Genomic DNA, 20,051 nt, shown 5'->3' with positions numbered 1-20,051 from the left:
CCAAAACCTGTACAAATGAAATTATAGTAGTGTGCAAATATAGTAGTATTGCTAAATGAATTCTACTAAGATATTAAACTTGATTATAAGGGAACTAATTTTTCCATTTGAATGACATTATTCCAATGGATGTAACTCATAAAGAAGATGATACACGTTAGATAAGCAAATGTGAGCCCTTTAATATGTAGGATAGCCTTGGAAAGTTTAATAAGTCATGATGGGTTGCAAAAATAAGTTTAGTCACTATCAAGATTAAAATGATGTTTTCATCACCATGAGATTCCTGTGTAATTCCACCCTCTCCTTGAGAGGGCCAGCTTCCCTTTTATAATCACAATGCTTTATTTTGTGTGTTTATACCCCCACCTTCTTCCAAACAAATTAAAGGATCATTTGGAATACAATTGCTGTGCAAGAAAGCCTGAATCACTTAAATGGAATAATAAATTATCAAACTCAAGAGAGAGGCCAGGCATGGTCATTCATGCCTATAATCCCAGAACTTGGGAACCTGAGACAATAAGATTGTGAGTTTGAAGCCAGCCTGGGCTATATAGTGAGACCCTGTCTACAAATAAATAAGTAAGTAAATAAATAAATCTCAAGAGAGAAAAGATGATAGAATTTTTTTTTAAATACAAGTTAAAGAAAAGAGTTAGTCAATGAGTACAAATATTGTTCTGAGCTTCCTAGTAGTCAAAAGAAAGATAGCAACTCAGGAAACTTTATGATTCTTATTAGCTAAAAAATAAAGCATACCAGCCTGTCAAAGACATTTTTTTTTGTATTTGACCACTTTTTTTGAGAATGTGCTATTCTTGTGGCACAGCTTCTCAAATTATTGAGCTGCATAAGCAAAATTATCCTAGATAATTTTATTAAATCTCAGAAGTATTCTGTATTGGTCATTTGTCATAACCTTTATTCATGGATCTTCTAAGGCAATTATGCCAGAGGCCAGTATGAAACCAGTTAGGTGTATGACTCTCTGAAGGTCTGACCTGATATGAGAATATAATTAGTTCAGCCTGTTCATTTAACAGTTTTACATAGTCATATCACTCATATGTTACTTTAAAACATACATGTGGTACTAAACATATTTCTTTTTCTTATCAAAGTCTATAGGTAGGCAATTGCAGGCCCCTGGCGATATTCCATACTGTCAGGAAGCTAGGGCCCTTTTTCTGGTGTAACCTCCTGGTTCAAGCTGGCTGTATCAGGCTTTGTGTCATCATTCCAGTCACAGAAATTGAAACAAGCACTTCTTTTTGCAGATATTAGTTGGAATTGTACTCACTTCTTTGACTTATATTTCCTAAGAACTTTTGTCTCATGATTGCACATATCTCCCAAGAGAAGCTAGGAAACATCTTCTGTCTGGGTGCCCATGTATGTTCATTACCAAAGAAGAAAAAAAAGAACATAGATATTGAGAAGCAGTTGATATTTCTGCCATAGATCCTTTCCTTAAAAATAAAATTCCCTAAAACACATGTTGCAGTTTTAAAAACCAAGCTGTGAGAGCAGAAACAAATGCCAACTATTATGATAAACATTCTTACAAAACCTTTCTGAGCCAGACAAAAACATTTCTATCTTAGTCCAGGTTATAGAAAAGTAGTTGGATAGAGGGAGACACAAGGAAGACAACAAATGTAACCAAAATCAAAAGCTAGGCCTGTGTGACCATTTTGACAAGGACATGCTTGCCCTCTTTAAGTCAGAGCATGAAAAACTATCACAGGGACCTTACTGCCTCCACTGGTGGTCCTCACATGGCATGCACCAAACTTCTTTCCCTCCTTCCCTAGCTTGCCTTAAACGCAAGAAACTTCAAGGCAGGCACTTGTGTCCTGTTAAGGTGTTTCTCAAAGCCTTCCATGACAGGCCACCATCTTACAGTCATAACAGGAAGAAGGGGCTTCACCTTTATCTTCAGAACCTTTTTCTTTTCATAATTTCTGGCTTCTTTGCTGGGAAACCAGTTTGGGATTTTAGCTCCTAAGAAATGCACAGTAGAAAAGATGAATCTCTGGATTCTTTCACCTCAGTTTCTCCTGACCACACCCTGCATACATGAGATATATTTTCTTGTTGTTGGCTTATATTCAGTTGTCCATAATCACTGCCTTATTTACTCTTTCCTTACTGCCATGTTTACCAAGTTCCAAATTTCTTCATGAAAGCCTTTTCAAAGGAAAGACCCGTACAGTTTCAAGGTAGGAAACATGAAATGTCCATTTTTACCTAGAGATTCCATGTCCTTTCTGGAAATCTGAAAAATAAACTCATCACAAGAAAATCATAAGTATGGAAGGTAATGCATATGTTAATTATATTGATTTAAACATTTCACATTGTTATATATTTTTTTTCCTTTTTTTTTTAATTCATATGTGCATACAATGTTTGGGTCATTTCTCCCCCCTTCCCCCACCCCTGTTATATATATTTTAAAGCATTATGCTATAATAAGTATATATAAGTATATATGATTTTTATTTATCAATTTAAAAAAATAAATAAACTTTACAAATTAATTTTAATTATAGATTCTTTCAGTATTTCGTTATTTAAGAGTTTCTATTTGTAACAGTATTTGTAATTGTGATATGAGATAATCTTTCTAGCTTTGCATAAAAATCACTAGTTAGTGTTAGCAAATATTAACCAACATATAACATATGATTTGAAGACCGTACAATGAAGCGTCAGACCAGTATTCTGATTTCCTATGACTTAATCGATTTTCTGATTTAAACTATATTTCTATTTCAATGTGCATTTTTTCTTAGTTTTCAGAGGCTATCTTTCTTTTGTAGTCCTTCTGCTTGCTTTTGTTTTTTATGTCTTGCTCTTCTTTTTTTCTGATACTCTGTAGACATTTCCTGTGCTAATTAATTCACGTGTTAATTTATCAACCATTTACCAAATGCTAATATGTACAAGACGTTGGCACAACACTTCATAATCTGATATGTGCCCTCACAAAATTCACAATCTAGTTGAAGGCAAGAAACAGACTCTACTTGCAAGAGTGCATGTGAAAAGTCCCTATCGACATATGGGAACAAATGTGTGGGGTGTAGGAATGAAACAATTACCACTGGCTACTTAGGTTGGCGAGACAATTAAATATCAAAATCCTAAATTACAAAAAATATTTACCATCCTGGGGATGGTAAATTCAAGCTTTAAAGCTTGAAGCAGTAAAGAAATCAGCAATGAAAGTGATAAATATAGCAAGCTTAAAACTTCTAACCAATAAAAACTCAAAAAATAATATTGATAACCAAACAATGGGGAAAGATTTTTTTTCTTTTAAAAGAATTGTTCCTATCTACGATAGATAAGAATATACCAAATACATAAAAATATCATAAGATTCCAGCAAGTAAATGAGCAAAGGTTTTTTTTAAAAAAAAAAATCTTAGAGAAAGGCTTTGTGGAGGAGTTGACATTGAACTCTGTCTTGAAGGGCAAAAAGGATTTTAGGAAGGCAGTGACAGGAGGGACTTTCTAGGTGAAAGGGACTGGATGAACTAATCCGCAGGAGTTGAAGTTCTTGAAATGCAGGGATAACGTGCATTGGGTGGGAGCATGGCTTTCTAGTACCCGGGATTGGAAGCAGATCAGGGAGGTCCTTGAATGCCAAGCTGAGGAATTTGGCCTTTGCATTTCAGTCCCACTCACTCTGCATTGTCTATAAATCTGTTAACAGTCTTTCACCTTATTGTCTGGCTCTGGTATAATTATTTTATCTGCAGAGGATGATGTCATGGAAATAGTAGAGAAGCAAGAATCAAGGGCCTTGTGTTTATATATTACACTTGGGTTTAATATATGAATATTACAGTCATAATTCAAACCTCTGAGATATTACATTGATGTCTCTCTATGTCAAAAAGGCTACAAAGGGCAGTGTCTCTGTAAACAGAATCCTCTAGAGCATTGTGCCCCAAACACAGTAGGTACACAGTAAGCATTTGTACAGGCCTCTAAGATAACCCAGCTATGTAGAAAAAGGAAGAACAGGGACTGCGGGTGGTCAATAATTCTGTCCTCCCCATTCAGTTCCGCTCAGTGCTCTGCTATGAGTTTTGTTTTGTGGTTTATTGAGGGAGGGAGGGAGGGTGCACCTAGGGTTAGAATTTAAATTATGATCATTTTTTCCCATAATTTTATTGGAATTTTCAAATGCACAGAAAAAACCAAGAGAAAAGTATAGTGAACACTCGTGTATCCCTAGAATAGTAACACTTTATTGAGCTCTCTGCATCGGGGTCTGAGCTAGACATTGTGCATACCTCTCACTCCACTGCCTGGTGGTGAGTATCACTCTCAATTTTCAAACGCTCAAAGCAACACAAACAAACAAACAAAAACGCCTGGGCTCAGAAAGTTTCAACCATGAATTTTCTGAAAGCCCTCCTGGTAATAAGTGGAACAACTAGGATTTGAACTGTCTGGCCCCCTAAATCTAAGTTGTTTTCATTACACCAATCAGTCTGCAGAAATCCTTTCTGCTGCTATCTGGGGCATAGATTTTAACCAAGTACCTATAGTATTATTACATGCCGGTGTCGAGGGTCCTTGCTTCACAGGGCAGAGAGCTGGCTCGTGAGGCAGCTGAATGATGGGCCAAGCTGGTATATAAAGTAGGATTTATTAGAGAGAAAGGAAAGGCTACAGCTAGAGAAGCAGAGCAGAGCCCGGAAGCTGGTGGCTCACTGCTCAGGTGAAGGCTGGGGCTTTTATGGACATCCCAGCTTGGGGTTAGGTGGGTTTTTCCTCATTGGCCATGGATTCGAGGGCTTTCTCAGGTGAACTGGTTTGGTTTGCACCTTTATTGGGGGAAGGGAACAATCTTGAGAGCATTTTGCTCATCAGCCCTGTGGCAGATCTGTATCTCTCCTTTAGGACGCAGGAACGCAGGCCTCCGTCTCCTCAGGATGCAGGAATGATATGGCCCTCCATGGGGGATGGGATACTTAGGTTATCACACGCAACAGTATGAGGAGCCCAGAAATAAGCACTGTAGGTGATAAGAAGAAAAGTTAGCTGACACCCTTGCTGCAGGCAGCTAGAGAGGAATCAAATCAGATGTTACACACTTTGAGGGAAGAGGGAGATCTTGGAACAAAGAAATTTAAAACATGCTTTTACCTGCAATAGTGTGGCCAGCTGAGTAAAAGCATGGGTCTAATACTCTGTGCCTTCTCTCTTTTTCCTCTATCATCTACATTCCTTAGCCTTTCCTGGGTTTCTTTTCATCTCCTAAGGGTCTCTAGACAGGACTTCTTCCCTTCCTATTTCTTCCATTTGGGTCTTCCTCATTGACTCCTCAAAACAGCAATGACCTTGGCCTGCTCTGAACTCCCATGACCCTTTGTGCCTCAAAGAGTATTGCTTCATGGTCTTGGACACAGAGTTTTGGGGGCACAGACCTTAGCCCTTCCCCTCTTTAGATGTGCAGTCTTGGGCAAGTTCTCTAGTTCTCCATGTCTCAATGTTCTCCTCTGTTAAAGAGGATGTTTCAGTCAACATTCTTGCAGAGAACAGAATTTATTCTTAGTAATTTAAGTAGAAAGTGATTTATTATAAGGTATAAAATAACATAGAGAAAATTGGAGATGCTGAAAGAAAAAAAATTTCTAATGTGAACCTCCCACAGGTAGCAACTGGCTAGCATGTTTGCAGACAGACAACATTGCTCTGTGGCCATTTTTATAATCATAGAGCAAAGTGTGGCCTCCACCTCACTTTTTCCTTTCAAATCTTATGATACTGCTTCAGAGGGGCAAATCTAAATTACATCTGATACTGTAGCTGCAAGGGAGCCTAGAAAGTGTGGTTTGGGGTTTTCTGACCTCTGAATGTAGGGCTGGGATGAACACTGACTGCTAGCGTACCATAAATAATATCTACATGAGGAGAATCAATGTACCCACCCTTAGGGTTGTCAAAAAGGATAGCAGGAAGTAATAAATTCAAAGTATTTACAATAGGGCCTGCTACATGGAAGGCTTTCAATAAATGTAGCTATTTTTATGAGTCAGTTCCTCAGGTAGTAGTCTTAGAGAAATTCAAACAGCCTTAGATAGGGCCCAAGTTTACCACCTGCTAAATGAATAACTTTATTGAGCCCATTTATTACATGAGCACATCCATTTCCTATCTTCAAGTTGTAGATACCTACTATCTCATAGTTTCTGCTTACAGCACATTAGGTCATGTGTGAAGATGACTTGAAAATTGTAATTGATGGTCAAGTGGCTCTGGTGTTAAATAGAAGCTAGGTGAATTGGAATTCACACTTATGTTCCAGTTCTGTCCCTGAGAACTGCAGTCTGCCTCCTGCAAGGTAATGTTACTCACCTGTCCACCATCTTTCTGCCTTTGACTTTCTGAATTAGCCAGGGATATCAAACAACTTCACTACGAACCATAGAAAAGAAGGCTCACAGGCTACCATGTCTGCCTCCTTAAAGAAGGGAGCTTAGACCCTACCCAGCTCTTCAAAGTCTTGCCCTGGAGTTCTTTACTCCTTCCAGAACACCCTCTGTCCTCAGTCTACCAGTTCCTGCAATTGCAGAGCCAAAGAAAGAGGCTCAACCTCAAGGACCAGACAGGTGGCTCTGGAGCGAGGCTTTCTCCCCCAGGAGAGAAATTCCAAAAGTTTAGCTCACTCTTTCCTGCCATAAAGCACACTGAATGTTAACAGCTTGCTTCTGTCCAAGCTGGTGTTTTTTAAATTAAGTATTGTTAAATCCATACCATTTGGAATGATGCTTCAGACAGTCCTGACACTCGGTCTTGCTGCTGCTTTCATTTCACCTAATATATTGTGCATGGAGCTGGTAACCAGGATTACGGCTGCCGTGGCTTCTGCTGCTGCTGTGCACAGACACTTGCAGCCGGCTTTAATTTAGATACCTGAAGAGGAAAAAGGAACTCGGCCAACGCCCTGCTCACATGCCATAAGGGGCTTTTCTCCAGCTGCCGTTAGTGTGATCTAGATTACCTAGAGTTTTATGTTATTTTCCCTTGGCACTGAAAAGGGTCTTAGAAATGACAAAGTTGGGAGACAGAAAAGCTATGGACTAAAATAAGATACCTTCCACCATCAGGTAATGCATACCCCCAGGAGACACAGTAGCTTGCCTTCTGCTCCTTCACCTTTGCTGTAAACATCCCCTTCCATCACATGCCCTCGCAGCCAGCTGCCAAGGTCTGAATCTGTGTGTATGTGCAAGTGTATACATAGAAATGTGCAGCTATGTGAATTTCAGATAGGAGTAGTCGGGGAGCCAGAAGACCCTGGTTCATGGGCCAGTGCTAACCTGAGAGGCCTTAGTCAAGCCATTTCACTTCTCTGAGCCTCAGTTTCAAACAGAAAGAAAGATTTAGCCTTTAATTAACTTCACAAAGAAGTCAGAAAGGTCAAATGAGATTGTGGATGTAAAATCATTCTGTTAACTTTAAAGCTATCACACAATCTATGGGAATTATCAAAATTAGCTCATTCCCAAAACATTCCCCAATTACTCTAACCCAACTTGATTTTGTTGTCCTTTTTCTGAAGTTATGGTAAACTTAGAGTTCCCTGTGCTGTGTTGATTCTGAACTGAGTAATTGCTTTTTCTCATTTCTTCAGGTTCTTCCCACAGAAAAGAAAATGCTATGAGCATAGATGAGAGCATGAGACACTGGGCGTATCCTCCAGGCATTCAATAAATGATTGATGACTTCACTTTAAAAAGCTGAGTTATTGTGGGGCACTGGTGGCTCATCCCTGTAATCCTAGCTTGGGAGGCTAAAATAGGAAGGTTCATGTTTCAAGGCTAGTCCCAGCAAATAGTTCTCAAGACCCCATCTACAAAATAACCAGAGCAAAATAGACTGCAGGTGTGCCTCAAGCAATAGAGTACCTGCTTTCTGAGCACAAAACCCTGAATTCAAACCCCAGTCCCACCAAAAAAAAAAAAAAAAAAAAAGTTGAGTTATTCAGGGACTTCCTTAAGGTGACCATCATGCTATACACAGTGGCATGCCCATCAAAACTCAGAAGACGGTATTCATTTCCAAAACAGAAAGGAATCTAGACTCCCATACAAGTGGTTGTTTTCTTATCATGACAATTTTTCCCCCCTCAACAAATGATACCTTACCATTAGCAATGTTGCTACTGTTCCTTTTCACACACCCCTTTGTTGCTTTGGCTCTGCCTAATGAGTGATGTTTTTGTGTAAAGAGGGAGGAAATGATGTAGGTAAAATGTTCCATTTTGTAGAACTAGTTGGAGCGCTTTAGTGAATGACCCTAATGGGAGGAAAAAAAACTTGCAGCAAAAAGCTCTGGTGTATAAAAGAGAGAAAGATAGCAGAGCTTTATGATTGAAAGTTTATTTTCATCACTCAACTTTTTAATAAAGTGCTGAAGATTTTAGAGAGCAGTGTAGCATTGTTACATCTATCTGTGAAGACTCTACTCTTACTTGTGAACATTAACTAGTTTTTGAGAGGTTTGTAAAACTAGTATTTCTGCAAGGGGAAAACATTTCAAAAATAGGACCCCCTTTTTTTATGGATTTGTACTGTCCATTTTCCTCCATATCAGCATGTTTGGTACTGAGGACAGAGGTGATTCCTTGTCTGCCCTTGACTTTTGTGACAGGTTGAATGTAGACCTTATAAAGCTCCTCCCTCTTTAATTGATATACCATATGAAGGAAGTAACCAAAATTGAACAACCTGCTTTTCTTTTGCTTTTTTTTTTTTGAAAAGCAACCCTGCAGGAATGTCTATTATGGCAACCAGGTTTTCCCTACTTGTGTATTTCAGATCTCTTGTCAGTATTTTTAGTAATGTATGCATTAAATCTAAGTGCCTTCTATTCCCACTGCATATATAGCTGAATTATCAGATCTGCAAAGGAATAACTTCCTGGTACCACACCCTATGGAAATGCAAGGTCAACTTTGCTATTTCATTGCTTCAAAACTCAATGATTTCCTTAGCAGATAAGGACAGAATAGGTCCTTGTCCAACACATAACACTTTTCTACAAGTAATAAAATCCTCCTTTGGCTGTGTCAATCCTTGCTTGCTGTGCGTTAAGCAGTCTCACAAGCTTCCTGATCTTCTGTTTGTGGTGGCCTGGCTCCTTGTCACTCCAGTGCTCCTTAGCACTTCCTCTAGAGCAGCACTGGACCTCAGAGGTCAACCTGTCCACCCTGTCCCATCCTGCCATAATGGGTGGGAGAGGAGGTAGAACCTGGTTCATCCTTTCCTGTAGTATAGCAGCTCCAAGAAAGGGCATGGGGTCAGGTAAGGAGGAGACTGAAAGTGTTGGTTAAAAGGAAACTTAAGGGTTAACCGAGGATTTAATTCACCCTTTCTTTCCTTTCTCCTGCTAAGGCAGATAGTTAAGAGTTGGCAAGGTGTCAAAACCAGGCAGTTCCTCAACCGCAAATTTCAGCCCCACTCATCCTGAAGTCTTTGTTAAGAGCTTCTTTTTAACCTAGGGGATCTAAATTTCTAATTGTGCCCTTGCAATTAGCAAACCTTGGATGTTTCAAATCGTCACTTTACAAAGAAACAACTTGCCTTTTTTTTTTCTTTTTTAAATCATGTCTTTGATAACTTATTCCATGGTTAAGTTTAGTGAGAAACCTTCAAAAACTTCTATTTCTTTTCCAAATCAAGGGTGGAAACAAGAACTTTATGGAAGAGGAAAAAGCAGTTGTATAGAATCCGTTTAAAGGACACATTACGTCTGCTTTTGACTATGGTTCTTTGCCTTTATGACATATGTTATATATTGACAGGGATTAAGTTTCTCTCCTGAATGGAACAATACACGGTCACAGCGAGCTACTGTGCTTTACAAAGCAACAGACATCAGGACAGGCAAATGGCAAACAGAAACGTATCTCATGAAGAACGAACCAGGTTAGTCAAAGGCACAGGGCTTTACTTCATCTGTTGCACTTCTGCATCCCTGGCATTTCTCTCCTGGCTCTGCTGCTGGCTCTCCTTTCTTTTCCGTCCTCTTCCTCCTTCCTTGCTCGCACTGTTACACTTTCTCTGTCCCCCTGGCTTTGTTATTCAGCATGTCTGATTAGCAGGAGCCTGATTGGCTGGCTGCCTGCTCGGAAAGAGATTCCATTCAGCTTACCCCCCACCCATCCACCCACCCACCCTCGGTCAGGAAATGTGAGCGGGGCTGATGGAAGCCGATAGGCAGGGCTGGAGTGTTAGCACCAGCCCTGGATGTGACAGCAGGCAGAGGAGCACTTAGCAGTTTATTCAGCGTCCGATTCGGATTCCGGCAAGGATCCAAGCATGGAATGCTGCCGTCGGGCAACTCCTGGCAGACCGCTTCTCTTTCTGGCTTTCCTACTCCTGGTAAATGCCTTTTCATTTCAATACATTGCTATTGCCATTTAGTCTGGGTGCTATTGAAGTTGGTGGTGGTAGTGGTGGTGGTGGTGGTGTGTGTGATCTTGATCTTAAAACCTCAGGTAAAAGAATTCACACGACTTTTTAAAAACTCCAAGCAAAAACCAACAACTAAAAAACACCCCAACTCTTTCTGGAACTTTAACCCTAACTTTCCAAACAAAGTGAAGTCCGCAAGGCTTGGTGTAGTTAGTTACAGGTATATGATAATACTGACACTGAGACGTGAACTGTAGGGTACACTGCATACAGCCTGTAAACTGTGGACTGTATAAATGGTTGTGTGTATGCTTGGAATTTGGATAACAGACATCCTGAAATCAAACTCACTCGCTGTGGTGTTTCTGGAATTTTTTGAAGGATAAGCTGTGAGGAGCAGTGAATGCCTTGTGTGAATTATTTGCCCTCTGTATACATGTACTGTGGAACCAGGTAAAAAAAGGAATGAGGACCCTCTTTGCAGCCAACCCAGATTATAGCTCATAATTACTTCAAGTCATTTATGGATGAGTTGATACTAGTATTTATGAATTGAGGATTAGAGTCTTTGATCTCAGATCTACTTTTGAAGAAGGAAAAAAGATGATGACTTTTTGTACAGCTGCTTTCTACAGCTATAGTGATAAGATGCTGTGCTCTTCAACATCAGCACACATTGCATTTTTGACTCAGAGTAAATGTTCCGTTGTGACTCATACTTGGTTTTATGGGCAGAAAATGCACATTTACTGTCCAAAAAAAATCTACACTGAAAATATTATTAGCAATGCACATTTTTTTAAACCAGAGTGTTCTGGGCATGCAGTTTAGTAAACCTCATCTGAAGGTTTGATTCCAAAATTTGCACACACTGATTCCAAACAAACGTGACTGTAGCTCTCCTTGTCACATTTATGGATGCTAGAACGCCCTCACAAGGTAGCAAGGCAAGAAGAGAACAGGTAAAAATGGAACAAATACAAAGTTTGCATTGCTCTATTGATGGCAAAGGAAATTTTGTTCTACTTTGATTCTGGCAAAATTTTGATTTATTCTGGCAATAATTTTGAAGAACAGAAGTGAACCGTTTGGTGCAAATTTAAAGAGCTCCAGGAAGATTCAGCAGATAGAGCGATCAGACAGTGACTATTTTATACAATTCTACATCTTAATAAATTCTTACGTGTTAATCATTTTAGTTAAAATTATTCTTCTTTGCAAATAGAAATTTATTTTCAATTTCTCATGGACATTTAAAGGAAAACCAGATTTTAAGCAAGAGTAGACTATAAGCTTTAGCTATTCTGAGGAGCATAAAAAGCACAATGTTTAGGTGGGCTTTATGACTTACAGAGTGAGCAATTTATAAAAGGTGTCTCATTTTTTCCATATGGGATATGTTACTGGTATATATACATCATTAGTTTGTCTCGTCTTTCCTTCTTTAAACAGTCTTGTTATTTTCCCATTAAATTGCATCATAAAGCAAATTACCAGTACACATTTCTTTTTTGATATTTTCATGTGGATGTATGAGCTCATTATACTTTAATAACACTCTCCCATTCAAGAATAGATTTATTTTCTACCCATTTGCTAAATGCATTATAATCCTCTTTAATATACTAAATATTCATATATGCATATGAGTGTGTAATTGTATTTATGTAGAAGAAGCGTTTGCTTATGTTAGAACAGTTTAACATAAGTTTGAATTGCAATAATTGTAATATAAAGTTAAAATGAAACAGGTTTGTTTTATGTCTATGTTTAAGTGATTGAAAAGCTGAGAGTTGTGCTAGCAAAGAAAGAACGAGATGTTGAGTGCCTGGACACATCCCCGTGTAGAGCAAAAACAGTGTTAGTATCAGCAGTTATCCATTGTGCATCTGAAGGTGGCCAGCACTAGGTTAGTTGTTTGAAAAGCATTACAATGAATCCTCACAATATTGTGCAAATAAGGCACTTATAAACCCATTTTACAGATAGGGAAGCATGCTCACATATGAACCAAAGGTCAAATAATGGAGAGAACATAAATTGTTTGCTTTGTCCTATGGCTGTAAATTGTTCAGCAGTGTGGGAGCAATGACGTGGGTTGGTCTGCACTCTTTGTTAGAGATATGTAGGCTTTTTGTATCAAGTGGGCCATTAAAGCTATGTATGATATTATGGACATGTGTGTACTTGCTCATTAATTGCCTTTATGTTTGTCACCAAAATGAATTATTGATTTAAGAGAAAGTGAACTTTAGCCTGACCTGTAGATGACTTAGAAGTTTGACATCGTCAGCTCACCCTTCAGGATTGATAGACAAGTGGAATTGGAGGATTTGATTTTCCTATAATTCTTTCACACATTACATGATTTTGTCTACTTGTAGAATTAATTTAAGCATTTCAAAAGATCAATTTAACTTAATTGGAAAACATACTGTCTATGTAGTGGCAAGTCCACTGGTTACCTCATCAAAACAGCCTTCATTTTATTGACAGCTAAATCATCTGTGTCAGCACTTGGTTCTTGAGTGTGTATAAATATTGAATGTCACCAAGCCTCACTTTTGTAAAAATGCTCCTAGAACATCATTCCTGAGAAAATGAGATTCCTGTGTCTTTTGTACCTACTTTAAGTTGCCACCCATATTTTCATGCCCAGAAACACATCATAGATTACTTTATACTCTGGACACTATAGGACAGTCATAGATTAAGCCATATAACATGACTTTCCCAATCTTCTGACTCTGCACCCCTTTTTTATTCCCCCTCCTTTGTCTCAATTGTTTAGTTCAAAATAAATGTGGCAAAAGCCATGCCCAGCATCGACATGTGTCCTTTTACACCTGAAGTCAAATCACTTGTCAGAAAGACATTTAATCAAATTTACATTTGCTTTTTGTTTCGTTTAAGTGCTTTTACACTCTTTGCCTGCTATTGTGAGAGTTGCAAGAGTCACAATAGGAATTATAATAAAGTACATGTGTTTTTCTGTTGAATTTCTTTTTCTCCTCTGTACTAATTTATACATGGAAACCAGTCAAACACAATAGCCCATTCCTTCAGTTCCTTTGGCACTCTTTTCCACTATTATCTAAGTGGATCTATCTTGGATGGCGAGAAGCACCATTAGCTTGTGGAATGAACGTTAAATCCTTTATTACAGCAGATTGTGGCCTGTTCCAACAGTGTGTGTGTGTGTGTGTACATGCACAAGCATTTCTACATCTATTTCTTACTCTCATACTGTCTTTAAATCAAGCTTAAGGCTTTTTCTCATAGTGAGCCATTTATCTTGAAATTCCTTTCTTTCTGTCTTTGGGAAGGCTCTTGCCTTCTCGAGCTCTTCGCCCCTAATGGTGTTCTCTTGTGAACTAGTTCTATGGCTTCATATAACTTGAGGGAAGAATATCCAATAGTGGTCACTAGAGAACTACAGAAGAATCCTATTACACCAGGAAAGTTTCTCCTTGAAAGATCCTATAAAAAGTGAAGACTTTTGAGAGAAAAAGAGAAGGAATAAATGAATCTCTGTGTTTTGACATTTATATGATTGTTAATAAGTATTAGTGTTCTTTTCTCAATATGTATGGATAAAATGGAAAGCAATCCACTGGCACAGCATCAGGTAGGCTAGGGCTCTAATTTAGGAGTGGTACAAAGCTTCTGGTCTCATACCAAATCTAAAGTCAAGATTTGGGGAATATTTTTAATCAGTGAAGTATATGCAAGGTACTCATTTTTTTAAATCTCAGTTTATTTTCATACGTTGTTCACAGGCATTGCATTAGAATGAGACATGATCTGGCGTATTGGTCCTCTCCTTTATTGTGGCTTAATCAAAATATATGTTTTAAGTTTCCCAGGAAAAAGGTAGTAGTGGCTTACAAACTTCTGCATTTGGTGCAGCAACTAGAAGAACACCTCTCTGTTTACGGACATCAGAAGTGCTTGAGAACTCAATTAAAAGGCAGAAGGACTTACAGAGAGTGCATTACATGACTCTGTCCTCCACATTTTCTGTGTTCTCTGGCTTCATGTGGATAGTCCCAGTTTCTTTGGTTAAGTGACAGTTCTGCTTTTAATTTGTGTATCTTTCAGGTTCCAGAAATGACACTTTTTCAGGTTCAATTATCTAAGTCCCATCCTGACCTTTCCTCAGCAAGCATATTCTACTGTTTCTATGACCTCATGACTAGAGTGACCCAGGAGTGACCTCTTCATAGCATGAGGACCAGAGTCTTTTCTTGAGTGAGAACATCCCTTCAATCACCATAAATAGCCTAATGGTTTAGCTTGTTAAGATAATCATAGAAAAATGTGTCTAAATCAAGTTTTACAGTCTTGCCATTATTGCAAATTTTCTTCAGAGAGCTGCCTTTAAGCTTGGTGTTTTCACCAGAAGGAGACAAATTCATGTCATTTTCTGTCTACATCATAAAAACCATACCAGGTGGTTGAATTTTGGCTTGATTGGAAGTACTGGCTCATGAGCAGCTTAGGACTGGCATACCAGAGGTGATGTCAGTCCAAAAGGATCCTAATTGAAATAGGCCAGCACAGCTGTGTGGGGAGCCTGCCTGCTAACTGGGGTAAGCTGTTGCTATCAACCCCTTCTTTCCATGAGTTCAAAAATAAGTGACAAAATCTTCCCAATTCCCAAACTTCAAGATTAAAGCCTACAGTGAATAAAGCTTAGCTGTTCTGCTTCCCCTCTCAGGGACTTTGCTAATGGGAGCAAACCAACATGGAAGGCAGTTAGTTAAAAGTGTTCTGGCCATGTCAAGAAGATGCCCCAATAGCTGTACTCTGCAGTCCACAATGACCTCTGGTTGTTCATTTGCTGTATTTCCAAGAAGCTCAGATTCATAAATCAGTTTGGCTGCTTTCCTGCATTCACTAGTATTCTCTGTTTTGGTCATGGAAAATTATCTTATCTCAATAACTAAGTGTAACCTTTTTAGAAGAAATACCATAATTTCTGTGTTTGATGATCACTACTCAAAATCCCACCAATGTTTAGTCAGTACTTAGTAATCATTTGTCAGAAGGCATCAATAATTAATTATAATATCTAAAATATTTTAGATGTAATTTGTGTAGTTCTCGTGTTACTTTGCATTTATCTCTCTCCTACTTCTGTTTAACTTACATTTCCATCTGCCCCACAAAGCTGTGGGGGCAACAGGAATTACCTGCCTCCACTATCTCTATCAGAATGGTCTGGTAATTAAATGTCAATAAACATGTTTGAGTGAATATGAAGATAAATAAAAAGGCCTCAGCAAGAAATTGTAAAAGGAGGGTAAAGCACAAGCAGAAAGGAAAATGCAAACATTCATTTCAAAGTGAAGCATTTTACTATTTTACTGTTTCTGGTTTTTGGTAAGACCAAGTCAAGAAACATTAATAAATTCAAAAGAGAAGGCGTATAGTTTGTATTTCTCTCTCTCTCTCTCTCTGTCTTTCTCTCTCAGTGACTATTCACTATACAGTCATATAGAGAACAACAATTGAACAGCAGTTCCTTTTGCGGATGTCATTTAGAATGAGTTATTTTGCACATTTCATATATTTTTTTATCCATTGAATTCTCAAGTATTTCTCCTTTCCCAAAACTTTTGCTCAGGAAGAACATGATATTTACATTAGCTACAGTTTTATAAAACTTGAAAGCATTTGTAAACTCCCATTTTAGCAGAGACCCCAAAACTCATTTCTTTTTACTACTGGGCACAAAGATAAACTGAACCCCAGCCTTCCCTGTGATTTCCATGGTGCTAGGTGATTGTGTTCTGGTCAGTAGAATATAGTTAGAGGTGACATATGGCTCTGCATGCCTGACCCCTTTCGTGATCCTCCAAGCATCACGCATGCTCTTTTTACCTGCCTGCCAAACGCAGAGAAGCCAGTACAGAACTCAAGACCCTAAGGAATGGGGACACCAAGTGAAAGACCAAGGTTCCTGAGGGACTACATGGAGAACAACTCCTAATTACAACTCTCACAGACATTCACTGAGAACATTCATTTGAGTATAAGTAAACACGTATTTATATATGTGTGTGCAAGAAATAACCCTTTGTTGTACGAAAACACTGAAATTAGTGAAATGTATTGTTCTACTGAAAACCTTTTAAAATAACGTATGCTTTGAACTTAGATGCCATGCATTCTAGTACTTACTTAAAAGTACTAATACCACTTTCCATTTATTACACAGAAAAAGAGAAATAAGAAGATGCCACATCACTCTACTGTTAGTTTAATTTTTGTAATTTGCAATTTACTCTATACTTGGAGTGTGCTTAATAATTGGCGGTATGTGTCTGTACTATAGGAAAATGAGTCAACTTTTCAAATGCAGAATCCCCAGGTGAGGGGAAAAGTGGTAAGGAATGAAGAAAGAAACAAAAGCAAGACAAGTCTTTAGTAAGCCAGTAGGGATCTCCTCAAACAAGGCAGTATCAAAGAACCATTCTAAGAACACAGAACCATACAGATCCAAGGGGAAAGCAAAGACACCTAAAAAAAAAAACAGCACCAAGAAAAAAAAAAAAAAAGGCATAACACTGAAGTTGCTCCAAAGACAGAATAGCAGAAAATCAAGAAGTGAAAAGTAACAGAGAAAAATACACTCCCAAATGCAAGGTAAAGAAATGTTTTGCACAGCATTGTATAAAGTAAAACAAACTTTTTCAGTATACCTGGTCTCAAACTATCTTTGGCATATTTTTTATGGAGGTGTCTGTATCAGCTTTTTGTCTCTATCACAAAATACTTGAGGCAGCCAACTTAATAAGAGAAGAGGATTATTTAGTCCATAGTTTTAGAGGGTGAAAAGTCCAAATGACATAGCACAAGCTCTGTGGTGAGGAATGCCTTTGGCTGTATCACTTCATGGCAGGGACAACGATGGTGAGAGAATGTGTGGAGAGCAAGCAAGATTACATCTCAAACCAGGAGCAAAGAGACAGTAGCATCCCACAGTCTGAGGGAGCAGGAAAGATCCATACCCCACAATGACCAAAGTATTTCCCACTAGCATCCCCTCTTTTAAAGATCCACACCATTTTCTAATACCACCATTTGGGGGTCCAAGACTTAAATGACAATGTACCTTTGGTAGATACTCAAGTCACACCCAAACAATAATAGTGTTCAATTGTGAAACATTTAATCATGTAATCCTTTGGGTTACAGCATTGATTCCAGCTCCATGACCTTGGTCAAGCATACAACTCCCTTCAGCTTCTGTCTGGGACATCCATGCACAATTGCCCAGACCATCCAATGCCCCAGGATGCTGGGAAAGGTAATGCCACCATCAGATGCTAAAGTGTGTTGCAAACTCAAAAGTACTATAACACTTCAAGTCATTTTTGTTTAGGTGAAAATCACCAACTGTCTACCAAACACAAAGCCAGACTCCAGAGGAGACAGGAGAAAGCTATATGGAAGACAGATTAAGACAGCATCATGGACTAGGGACATGGCTTAGGTGATAGAGCACTTGCCTGGCAAGCATCAAGGCCCTGAGTTCAAACCCAGTGCCACCAAAAAAAAAAAAAAAATCCTTGTAACGAGGACTTTGGTAAGTGTTTTTAGACATTTTGTTGTAATGGTAATTTTTAAATTTTTCCAGAAAACAACTTTTCTTTCGTCAACAGTTCTGCGATGGACATTATGACTCATTGTCTAAATAAAACTTCTGTACATGCTTAGAGGCTCCTTAACTGTTTCATCTATGAAGGCTTACCCCAGATTTTGAATCTGTTATTTTCATGAAACATTTGTGACTTCAAAGAATGTAAGTTATTCTTTCAATTCCTACAGTTGAGAATACCAATTTGTTTTTATTTATTATCATTTTATTGTTGTACTGGAAGTACATTGTGACATTTACAAAAGTTCTTACAATATATCACAGATGAATTCACCCCCTCCACCATTCTCCTTTATCCCCCTCTCCTAAGAATACTAATTTGTACAACAAAACACACTGGGATAGTTTCTTAGTTAAGAAACTAACTAAGATTAGTTCTTTAGGGAAAAACTTTTTCTCAAAATAAATTTTTAGCCAGGCATGGTGGTACATGCCTATAATCTTAGTCCTTGGGAGGTTGAGGCAGGAGAATTGCGAGTTCAAGGCCAGCCTGAGCTACAAGGTAAATTTGATGCTATCCTGGACTACTTAGTGAGACTGTCTCAAGGTGGACAAACAAAAAAGCAAATTTCTTCATTATGAGAATTATCATTACATATGACTAACATCTAGGCACAATAAAGGAGAGAATGAAAACATCAAATCACATTTCATTTGCCTCACTGCCACTGGGGCACCTTATATTTTCATGATGCTGTGTTAAGGTTACAATATACAAAATCCATATGGATTTCCATGGATTCCATTTGGAATTATATTTCTTGGAGTGCAATTACTATAGTAGGCTGCATATCCCATCCTCATTAGAGTTTTACCTAAAGTGTTTTTCGTTGGTTTTGGGGTTTTTTTGGAGATGGAATTTCGATACAGACTGGCCTTGAACTTGCAGTCCTCCTACCTCAGCCCACTGAGTGCTGGTATTATAGGTATGCACCACCATGCCCAGCCAACTGAAGTTCTTATTAAAATAATTTAATTATAATAAACCCAAAGTGATCTTATTCTTCAAAAGGAAGATAATTGAGAGAAAAGGAATTGCAAAAAATTCAAGTGTGAGGCATAGGCCATTTGTAATATGGATATAGTCTACTTCTGAGTAGTAGAATATTGAAGGACTCTAATAGTTTCACCACCTGTGAATTATTTGGGTGCACTTCATAAGTGGGTTCTTTCTTCTATTTGTTTAAAGAAATAAGTGGTATGTTCGCCAATTCTACACTACATTAATTTTCACGAAGTTTCCATTTTCATCTTCATTGCTTTTTCAGATTTTTTTCCAAAGCTTCTGCCATTCTGTAACTAAAGCTTTGGGTATTTTCCCTTCAGTTTCTGTCTAGGGACATTCTCTAAGTCAATTTCGTCTATTGGCATAAATGTCAAGACAAAGGAGTGATAACCTAAGACATCCTGACATAAATTCCAGGAGCACTAAAGAAATGAGACAGGAAATTGTGAGCAACTTATAATAAATTCAAACTGTCCAATAAAATAAATATACTTTGCTTTGTTCTCCTTGTAAGGTAGGGTCAGGTGTCTAATTTCTCAGCCTCCTTTGCTGGCTATAATCTCAATCACTCACCATTTGAAGTCTGGACATGTATTGTTCAGATATTGTACTTCATCGATAGGACCAGAAATGAAAAAGAGTAATGAAAACAATAAGAACTCCTACTGTTCAGGTGCTGAAGTGAGATTTGGAAGGCAAGTTTTTAGAACTTGCCTGTTCTTTCATTTAGTTGTTATAACCACTGGTCGTTGAGACCTGATGTAATTTCCCTGATGTATCACATGTTTGTACTTTTCATTTGGGGCATGTAGCTGGTCTGACATAACAAACATGCTTTGAATTTACTGTTATAGAGGTAACTTAATAGCATTTTGATTCCCAGGCCATACATCCATAGTGTTTCAGAATTAGAAAAAGTCTTTGAGGTGTA

At 38.3% G+C, this 20,051-nt stretch overlaps 1 protein-coding gene across 5 annotated transcripts in view; it reads left to right on the top strand.

Annotated features, from left to right (window-relative positions):
* The window catches only part of Adamtsl1 (ADAMTS like 1), a 946,298-nt gene that overhangs the window by 555,701 nt on the left and 370,546 nt on the right, over nucleotides 1–20,051 (top strand). The window contains exon 1 of one of the 5 annotated variants that reach the window (XM_074051744.1): nucleotides 9,676–10,415. The exons of the other annotated variants lie outside the window; for them this stretch is intronic. Coding sequence (XP_073907845.1) covers nucleotides 10,353–10,415 — 63 coding nt within the window. The 5' untranslated portion in view covers nucleotides 9,676–10,352. Of the gene's footprint in view, nucleotides 1–9,675; nucleotides 10,416–20,051 lie in introns of those variants that run through there. 5 annotated transcript variants of the gene reach the window in all.

Source organism: Castor canadensis, chromosome 13 (genome assembly GCF_047511655.1).
Source record: "Castor canadensis chromosome 13, mCasCan1.hap1v2, whole genome shotgun sequence".
NCBI classification, from domain to species: Eukaryota; Metazoa; Chordata; class Mammalia; order Rodentia; family Castoridae; genus Castor; species Castor canadensis.
Note: the sequence above shows the minus strand (reverse complement) of the source record. Positions and strands in the feature narration are given on the sequence as shown.